The sequence below is a fragment of the Silene latifolia genome, chromosome 11 (assembly GCF_048544455.1).
Source record: "Silene latifolia isolate original U9 population chromosome 11, ASM4854445v1, whole genome shotgun sequence".
Classification (NCBI taxonomy): domain Eukaryota; kingdom Viridiplantae; phylum Streptophyta; class Magnoliopsida; order Caryophyllales; family Caryophyllaceae; genus Silene; species Silene latifolia.
This window is the reverse complement of record NC_133536.1, coordinates 125,305,274-125,315,764: the sequence shown is the minus strand read 5'-3', so window position 1 is coordinate 125,315,764 and position 10,491 is coordinate 125,305,274. Positions and strand designations below refer to the sequence as shown.

Below are 10,491 nucleotides of genomic sequence, written 5' to 3'. Positions count from 1 at the left end.
AAGATACTTGAGAGCTATGGGACTAATGCCTACAAGTTAGAATTACCAAGTGAGTATGGAGGTGTAAGTGCGACATTCAATGTTGGAGATTTGTCACCATACTTAGATGACGAAATTTTGAGTTCAAATTCTCAAAAAGAAGAGGAGAAAGATGCAGGAGCACTTGAAGAAAATGAAAATGAAGTTTTGATTAGTCGAAATGTAACTCACATTTCTGAAGGTTTCAAAATGGGCTCAAGTATCGTGAATATGATAGCATGGAGAAGCAAGGGAGACGGGTTGGAGTCCGTCTAGTCAACATGCCAACCAAGGAGTGTCAAGGTCGGTTCTGGTGGTGTCTAAGATTATTAGTTTTCCTTATTTTTGCTTTCCTAATTCTAGTAAATAAATTTAAGGTAGTATTGTTATTTCATTATAGTTTCTTTCCTAATCTTAGCAAGATTGTAATAAGGCAATTTGCCATATTATGGGTCAGTTTCCTTAATTAGTTTAGGACGATTTAGGGAAGTCTAGGGAAGGGAGGTCGGTTTCTATCTAGTATAAATAAAGGTCTTTGTATTCAGTTTTACAACACATTAAGTTTGAGAATTAATACAAGTTTTCTTGTTGCTTATTGTTTGCGAGCTTTGAGTGTTTTATTTCTTTCTTGCGAGGGAGAGATAGAATGTGAGTTGATCCTTGCGAGGTGAGAGTCACAAAAAGCGAGGGAGGAGAGAGTGATCACGTCATATCCTTTCATATTTCCGTTCAAAATCATATAAAAAGCAAAATAATAAGTTCAATTTCCGCTGCGTATGTTAACGAACAGTTATAATCCTTAAAATCGACCAGATTTTACATCACTAATGTGCACATCCCCTTAGAGTGGGAAGTTCCATGGGGGACTTCAGCGGAAGACGGTTTTCGAACCGCCTTCCGTCTCCAATACCATCACCAAAATCCTCTAACAACCTCCAATGTCAACAATTCACCAATAACAAGAACAGTTGACCAAACAAGTATGCAACCAAATTCACACAACAACCAATTCATGCTCATAACCTCATTAATTCATCTTTTCTTCTTTTAGTTTCCCATTAACATGTTATAATGCAAGATAATCAACTCTAGAGTCATTCACCATACTTATCCTTCCCAAAATCATCATGAGACCACAATATGTACCAAACCCTAATTATCCAAAACATGTTATAATGCAACTAATATGAAATAAATGTAATTCATGGTATTAAATGCACAATTAAACACTCATATCACCATAGCTAAGTAGGGAAACCCTACCTTGAGCTTATCTCCACAAATCCACAAGCTACTCACTAGAAATGCTCCTCAATGAAGCTTCCTACACATATTAATTATAATAATCAATACTACAATCTATTATAACAAACATACTAATTTAACCCCTTAATTATCCCCTTGAATTCTAACAACATAATTAAGTAAAGAGTAATCTACTAACTAAATAAGATTGTTAAGACAAGATAGAAGAGAAGAGGAAGTGTAGATCAACATACAACAAAGAGGAAAGGCTAAGGAGGCAAGGATCTTCTTTAGAAAAATTAGGGTTCTTGAGAGGATTTGAGGGTGGAGAATTTAGAGAGAAGTTGGGAAAGTTTAGAGAGTGGTGAATAGTGTTTGAGAGGGGTTTTGGTATGCGAAATCTGAAGGGATAGGGTTATAAAAACGACATCTCACCAAATATTTTCCCGTATAAAACTCACTCGATCGGCACTCGGTCAAGTGGTAGCCCACTCGATCAAGTGGAGGCACCACTCAGTCGAGTGGATGGTCACTCGGTCGAGTGACCAACTTTTCAGGCCTTCCAGCCTACTGCAATGGAGCACTCGGTCATCCACTCGGTCGAGTGGAGGTGCACTCGGCCGAGTGGGTTCTCTATTCGGTCTAGTTATTACTTATATAAATACGAGGTATTTCAATATTCCCCTCTTAAAAGAACTTCGTCCCCGAAGTTCACTCCCGACACTAGGTATGGGATATAACCCCAAGGTGCAAGATGGCGAGTCGGGGTGAAAATAAGACTAGTGTTGACTCAATGGTGATGTTAAGTGGTGGTTAACTACGAATACGAAAAGAGAAAAGAGAGAAAACTCTACTAAAGGTACTTGGGTAGTACGCCCTACCCCTCTAGAGACACGGTTACGCCCTCGTAACCCAACCATACCTGTGCGAAGAGGTGAGGATATCGATCTTTCATAGTCTCTTCGGACTCCCACGTGGCTTCCTCTACGAGGTGGTTGGACCATAACACCTTGACCAAGGCTGTCTCACCTCGTCTTGTTTTTTTTTACTTTACGGTCTAGGATTTCCTTAGGTGTCTCCACATAGGTAAGTGCATTATCGAGCTCGATCATCTCCACCTCAAGTACATGAGATGGGTCGCTTTCGTACTTCCGTAGTTGGGACACGTGGAACACATTGTGGACGCGGTCCAAGGCCGGGGGAAGTGCTAGACGGTAGGCTACTTCCCCGACTCTATCTAGTATCTCGTATGGTCCGATGAACTTTTGGCTCAATTTTTCTCTCTTGCCAAACCTCATCACCCCTCTCATGGGTGAGACTTTAAGTAACACCTTGTCCCCCACTCCAAACTCATTGTCACTCCTTCTTAAATCGGCATAACTCTTTTTCCTATCTTGTGCCGCTCTCATCTTTTCTCGGATTATATGGACTTGATCCACTATATCTTGAATCATTTGCGGCCCTAAAATCACGGCTTTGGTACTATCATCCCAACATATCGGACTTTCGCATTTCCTCCCATATAAAGCCTCAAATGGGGCCATACCAATGCTAGTATGATAGCTATTGTTGTAAGAGAATTCAATCAAGTGTAACCTTTCTTCCCATGAACCTCCAAATTCTAGAACACAAGCTCTCAATATGTCCTCCAACGTTTGGATTGTTCTTTTCGTTTGTCCGTCCGTTGCGGGGTGGAAGGCCGTACTCATTTTCAATTGAGTACCCAAGAAGCTTTGGAGATCTTGCCAAAACCTTGAGATGAACCGCGAATCTCGATCCGAAACAATATCCTTTAGAAATCCATGAGCTTGACCACATGTTTGCGATACGCATTAGCTAATTCTACCTTGCTCTAAGTATTCTTTATTGGAATGAAATGAGACGACTTGGTTAGTCTATCCACGATAACCCAAATCATGTTGTTCCCTTTTTGAGTCCTTGGTAAGCCCACTATAAAGTCCATGGAGATCGACTCCCATTTCCATTCCGGCACGTCCAAAGGTTGTACCTTCCCTTGCGGTCTCTTGTGCTCCCCCTTCACTCCTTGGCAAGTCAAACATCTTGCCATAAATTCCGCCACTTCCTTCTTCATATTCGGCCACCAAAAGGTCTTCTTAAGGTCCTTGTATAGCTTGTCACCACCCGGGTGCACCGAATACAGTGTATTATGAGCTTCATTCATTATCTTCTTCTTAAACTCCTCATCGCATGGTATGCACCATCTCCCTTTGAATATAAGGCTCCCATCCTTATGTAACTCAAACCTTGAAGGCTCCCCCTTTTCTAGCAATCCTTTCCATTCTTGGATCTTCACATCACTTGCTTGTCTTTCCCGAATTTCCTCATAAAACCCGGGTTCTGGAGTTAAGTCTCCAATGGATTCCCTTTTTCTTATCACCTTAATGCCCATTTCCTTTACTTCTTCTTTCAATCTTATCATGGACAAGGCGGTACACAAAGAGTGCACCGACTTTCTACTCAAGGCATCAGCCACTACATTAGCTTTCCCTTCATTGTAGAGTATTTCCATGTCATAATCCCCAATTAGTTCAATCCATCTCGTTTCCCTCATATTCAACTCTTTTTGGGTGTAGATGTACTTCAAACTTTTGTGGTCGGAAAACACCTTAAAGGTTGTTCCATACAAGTAATGCCTCCAAATTTTCAATGCAAAGACCACGACTCCCAATTCTAAGTCGTGAGTCGGGTAATTCTCCTCATGAGTCTTCAATTGTCTTGATGCATAGGCTATGACCCTACCATTTTGCATAAGCACACACCCTAAGCCATTCTTTGAGTCATCGGTGTAAACCTCAAAATTCTCGTTTCCCTCCGGCAAGGCTAGTAACGGGGCCGTGGTTTGGCGCTCCTTTAGAGTTAAGAAGGCCGTCTCACAACTCTCGTCCCACTTGAAACGGCTCTCCTTCTTCATTAGCGATGTCAAAGGTCTTGCAATCTTGGAGAAGTCTTTCACAAATAGACGATAGTACCCGGCTAGACCTAAGAAGCTTCTAATCTCCGTTACATTCTTGGGTGCTACCCACCTAGACACAGCTTCAATCTTGGTGGTATGCATGGCAACCCCTTCTTTAGATATAATATGGCCCAAGAAAGCCACTTTCTGTAGCCAAAACTCACACTTGCTAAGCTTTGCATAAAGTTGGTGCTCTCTCAAGGTTTGTAATACTATCCTTAGGTGATCCTCATGCTCTTCTTTGGTCTTGGAGTAGACCAAAATATCGTCTATGAATACCACTAAGAACTTATCCAAGTACGGACTAAACACCCTATTCATAAGATCTATGAAGGCGGCCGATGCATTTGTTAGTCCAAACGGCATAACCACGAACTCATAATGTCCATATCTTGATCTAAAAGCGGTCTTTGGGATGTCCTCATCTTTGATCTTCAATTGGTGATAGCCCGAACGTAGGTCAATCTTTAAAAACACTCGGCCTCCACTAAGTTAGTCAAACAAGTCATCGATCTTTGGTAGAGGGTATTTGTTTTTGACGGTGACATTGTTCAACTCCCTATAATCAATGCATAATCTCAACGTTCCATCCTTCTTCTTTACAAATAGAACCGATGCTCCCCATGGTGAAATACTTGGTCTAATGTAACCCTTGTCCGCCAATTCCCAACGTTGCTTCTTCAACTCCTCTAGCTCTTTTGGACCCATCCAGTACGCGGCCTTAGAAATCGGTCTCGCACCCGATTTCAAGTCCACTCCGAATTCCACTTCTCTCGGTGGAGGCAATCCGGGTAATTCCTCCAGAAATACATCCTCAAATTCCCTCACCACCGGTATATCTCTAGCTTGAGGCCTCTCCACACTAGTATCCCACATGTGGCATAAGATCATTGGGCACTTCTTCTTTAGGCAAGTCTTGAGGGTCATTACCGAAACTAGTTTTACCTTAGGCTTGACTAGGTAACCTTTGTATGACACCCTAATACGATTGGGTCCCTTCAAAGCGATTTTCTTTTGATAGCAATCTATGTTTGCTTTGTGTCTACATAACCAATCTATTCCTAGAATTATCTCATACCCTTCTAAAGGGAATTCAAAGAGGCCTAACGGAAAGTTTGTTTCGTGAATTAAGACGGGTACCTTTTTATAAATCCTTAACACGTAATAGAATCCCCCGAAGCTAAGGTCACATCATCCTTGGCTAGTTCGCCCTCCCCCAATCCTAAGGTCGGCACACAACTCCTAGACACGAAAGAATGTATGGACCCTGAGTCAAACAAAACAAAGCATGGGTGAGAGTTAACAAGAAATGTACCGGATACAACGTGAGCGTCTTCTTTGGCACTTATCTTGTCCATGGCAAAGGGTTTGCCACTAGTCTTGGGTGCTCCTTGTACCGTGCTAGCCGATTGAGTAGGCCTATTCCCAGAAGCATTACCGCCCACGTAGCTTGTTGCCCTTGATGGAGTTCCCCGGTTGAAGTTCCATCGATTGTTTCCACCATTGAAATTGGGATTAGCATTCCTTGGGTTACTCCAAGCCCCCGAGTTCCGGTTGCTTGCCCCGCTTTGGGAAGGGGTGAAGTAAGAGTTTCCTTGCCCAAATCTCCGGTTAGGTCCATTTTGAGCACTAGTGCATTCTACCCTTTTGTGGCTGGGGCCACCACAATTATAGAACCTTAACCTATTGGAGTATGTGTCCTCAACAATAGTGCGATCACATAATTAAATCTCATAATAAGAATACAAAAGGGATGATTCATTATATTGTCAACTGATTAACATTTATCGGTAACGAATGGCTGACTAGAGTTTGACGTTACTGTCGTTTGACGGTGGTGATCGGTTGATCTCTTTAGGTCACACGTATAGGAACGAGCCCCAATATTAAACTTATTATTTGTATAAGATACAGTTTAATTAGTCCCTTGATAAACTGACTAAAAGTTAGTGGAGTAATATAATTTAGAGAGATCGAGTTAAGAACTCGTGTCGGTTGAAGTTATTATTTAATTATATGATAATTAAATAAATAATAAATTGGAAGAAGCGGATTTTATTAATTAATTGTTAATTAATAAAATCGTACTAATTGACTAATTGTGTTAGTATTAGTACGTATTATATTTACATATAATTGTATGCGTATATTTATAATTAAGAGTGTTATTAATATATTAATTGGGAGTTAACTTTATCGTATAAGACGATTAAGTAACGATTTACGCGTACTCAGAATACGAATATTAAAATCGACTTTGGCACACCTTACTATGCTAGGGTCGGTTTTTGAGAGAGCCTATGCCTATGTTGTCTTCCCAATTAGTACATGCATTGGTCAAGTATATTAAATTGTTTAATTTGTTGGTCATTCATGAAACATAATGATGACTCTTTTGCATAGAAAATTAAAAACACTCTTCCTCCCACTTTCCTATAACCGGCCACCCATACAAGAATAAGACAATGGTTTTTCTTATTTTAGTAGACATCAATCTTTGTTTATAGTAGATGTTCCAAAATATAACCTCTCTCTACAATTCTCTAAAAATACATTACTAGTAATACAAAACTAATTAGATTAGTATTATCACTAGTATTTACTTATTAATTCAAGGGTACTCTAATAAGATATCTAGTTAATATTTATTAGAGATTTGGGTAAGTTCTTGGGTGCAACTAAGAGGATGTCTTCTACTTTGAAGACTTGGTGATCTTGGAGGATCATTCCTAATATTATTAAGCTCAAGAACAAGTATAGGAAGGAGTCCTATCTTGTGCCCATTTTCGTCCTTCCCATGTAAGAAAAAATCCATTTTTCTCCTTATTTCTTTTTAATTCCTTTTGCATGCACTAGATCTATTTTTCTAAATTAATGAGTAATTTAGAAACTAATTAGAAGAGTCTAATTAGGAGTTAATGAACCTAACAAGTGGTATCAGAGCTTTGTTGATGCATGCAAATCGATTTTTGAGTTTTTACGAGTTATTTGATGACTAAAATAAAAACCGGAAAATTTGTGTAATTATAAGATATGCACGAAATTTTTGATGCATGTTTACATTATGGTTCTAAAATGTTTTAGGTCATTTTAGATGATTTATGGAATGTTATTGCTCATTTTTATAATTTATTGGATAATAATAACATTTTAATGAGTAAAATGGTTATTTAATAACTAAAAATAGTTATATGTTGTTCATGGCCACGAAATTTTAATATGATCTCACATGCATATTTTAATTATTGTATGTAAAATTTCAGGTTAATGTGATTAATTATGCATGATTTATGATTTTAATGGTTAAAATGGAATAAATCGAGATAATATAAGCTAAAATAGCTAAAACGAAATTTATGGCATGAAATTTCTCCCCAAAGTTGCACACATATTTAGAACATCAGATGTGAAATGGAAAAATTAATTTTGTTAATTTTGTGTGTTTATTGATTTTTATATGATAAAATCGATAAAAGGCAACTTTATTAGTCATAAAATTAAATTCGAAATTTTTGGTTGGATTTATGTTTTTTCCAGGATCTAGAAATTATTCTAGTATGTTCAAAATTTTGATTTTGAATTTTTCATAATTTTTATGATTAATTTGGAATTAAGTTGTAAAAGTTATGATTAATGCTATTTATTTATGAAATAAATTACAAATGCTTTAAGATCAATTTTTATTGAATATTTGGGATCTTGGTCATATTACAGAATATACAAAAATTTTTATTTTGAATGTTTTCAAATTTATATGATTTATTGGGAATTATTTCTTAATTGTTAAGATTAATAAGATTATAATGAGCAATAATGTAAAACCAAGTTAGATTATTGTCAAATAATAGTGTAGACTAATATTTGAGTCCTAAAACAATTAGGGTAATTAAATTGGGCTTCAATTTGATTTAAGTATTATTTTAGTGATTTTATTAAGTTAAAAGTCACGCATTTCCATAAAACCAAAGCGATATACGATATACTCTAGTAGGGCGATTTGGCACATTTATTTTGCATGTTGAATACATATATAATGCTGCATATTTTTATGAATGAATGTCATTTAAATTTATGTACTTTTGAATCATGTAATTTGTCTTAGTATGACCTTAGTTTAATTGATATTTCCCGTAATGTAAGGGAATATTGATTCGTTATTGTGATCTCGTATCACCCTTTTGTAATTTAATAGATTTAAATTTTTATTACAAATGTATAATAGGAAATGCTATGTATTATTATTATTATTATATATGTAATTCCGGAGTTTCCTAAAGTCGGAGCCATTCGGAAAGGAGTTCCGACCAAGACGGTGTTTGCTTGGGAGGCGTGCCACATGAAGCTCAAGGGACCAATGGAGTTGGTTTCCGAATTTGTAATAGATTATTAGATTTTCTATTTTAGGAAGGGCCATACAAGGAATTTGTTTTATTTTGCATGTTTTCCTTCTTCATATGTTTGCATGCATACCAAATCGCCATAACATCACATGCATATTTTTTATATCGAGTCCTCGACCTTGTCAATTATAATTATCGATAGATCACTAATTTTGTTCACTTAAAAGAGATAAATAATAAATTGACAAGACCTTCACATTTCTAAAATTGAGACTTAGCCTTACCAAATAGTAGGAACCCATGAATCCCAATTTCATTAGGGGCACAATACGGTATTTTACTATACCGGGGTGCTTTCTTTTTACGTTGGGTAAGTGGGGTAATAAAAGGTTATTACATTTCGAAATTTGGTTGATCTCAACAAAAGTATTAGAGGGACCGTTGTCTCAATAGGTCATGGCTAAAGATGAACTTAGTATAATTTCATCGACCGAGAGTTCTAAGTGTAGAATCGGTTAAACGAGTTAACCCACCAAATTATATTAGTAAAGGTTGTAGAGGGTCCGTTGGCCCACAATCGAGCTAGTATGGATTTGGATCTCGGAATCATTTATATAATTGGGTGGAGGTCATTATATAAATGCTAAAACTTGCTAAACGTTTCTAAATATTACGATGAATGTTAGTTTTCCCACTATTTCGTTGTTTATATTTGTTCTATATCTTTGCTCCTAGACATATACGATGTCATTTTGATTTTACTTATGTCTCCATTAAACCACTATAGCTAAAGACAAATGGAATCTCCTTTCTTAAAGCCTCAATTGAACCGTTTAAATAAGGCATGGACTAGCTCCATAGGAATCGTTCTATTCCATAGAACTCCATAGGAATTGTCCTATGTCATATAAGATTAGCATCTTAAGTTCCTAACATACCTATGTGTAATTTATAATGAAGAAGTATGAATATAAGTAATAATTAGTCAAAATATGTTTTGATAATATCTTCTATGCATCCACGGTTCAAAAGTCTTATTGCTCAACCTAAACACTTGTCATCAAGCACTTAATTAGTTAAGAACATGACAATGTTAAATTGGTAAATTGATTTGTTAGAAATTTTGAGTGACCAAATACCACTATGGAGTTAACCCTTATGAAGGATTAACTAGGAATTTAAATGAAGAAAAGTCTTCATCAAGTAAAAATTCTTAGAAGTAAGTGGGAGCGATAAGAAGAAAGTACCTGGTTCGGTATTATTGTGTGTAATGCTTAGTCGTTGTCACTACCAACCAAAACAATATTTATATCTTCACAAACTACTCTTAGTAGGGTGGTAACATACCAAAACATGCTATCATCACTTGGATAATCATGAATAATGGACTGAATGTGAAAGAGAAGTTGTTCAGATTAGGGTGCTGCAATGATGACAGGTGCATTATCTGTGACAGTGAAGCTGAGACCCAAAGCCACTTATTCTTTGACTGCACATACAGCAAGCAGGTTATGCAGCTACTGGAACAGTGGTGTGGATTTACAGCCCATGTCAGTCTGATAGGGGGACTAAGGCCAGCAAAGACAAGTTTAAAACAGTCCACTACCTGATTTGGAATGCCTCCTATTATCACATATGGGCTCAAAGGAATGGAGCACGCATACATTCAGCTATCCTAAGACCTCTGAGACTTGCTGAAACTATTAAGGAAGAGGTTCGTCAAAGGATTAAACTCAAACTAGGCAGGTCTGCTAGCAGAAGTGATGGTATTTAGCTAAGAAAATGGGGACTATAAGTCTTTATTTGTGATGTTTTAAAAGGGCTTTGGTTGTATGTATGGCTATCCACATATATTGTTTGTATTCATTCTGATACGGTCCCTAAGAGTATTAGTGCTTGTGCTAATTCTCTTAA

General features: G+C 37.3%; 1 protein-coding gene across 1 annotated transcript; it reads right to left on the bottom strand.

Moving 5' to 3' along the window:
• Positions 1-2,288: 2,288 nt before the first annotated feature.
• On the bottom strand, positions 2,289-4,603 carry LOC141613946 (uncharacterized). Its single transcript, XM_074432689.1, has 3 exons — positions 3,871-4,603; positions 3,423-3,771; positions 2,289-2,826 (listed from the first exon to the last, which is right to left on the bottom strand). The coding sequence occupies exons 1-3, from the start codon at positions 4,601-4,603 to the stop codon at positions 2,289-2,291; spliced, it is 1,620 nt and encodes a 539-aa protein (XP_074288790.1).
• Between the last annotated feature and the right edge of the window lie 5,888 nt (positions 4,604-10,491).

Excerpts from the sequence above, each read along its gene's own strand:
- LOC141613946 (XM_074432689.1), bottom strand. The coding sequence starts at position 4,603 with ATGCCGTTTGGACTAACAAATGCATCGGCCGCCTTCATAGATCTTATG. Across the intron at positions 3,772-3,870 it reads GGTGTTTTCCGACCACAAAA|GGAAAGCTAATGTAGTGGCT; the intron begins GTTTGAAGTACA and ends TCTACAATGAAG. Across the intron at positions 2,827-3,422 it reads AATGAAGCTCATAATACACT|CTATCATACTAGCATTGGTA; the intron begins GTATTCGGTGCA and ends TTACAACAATAG.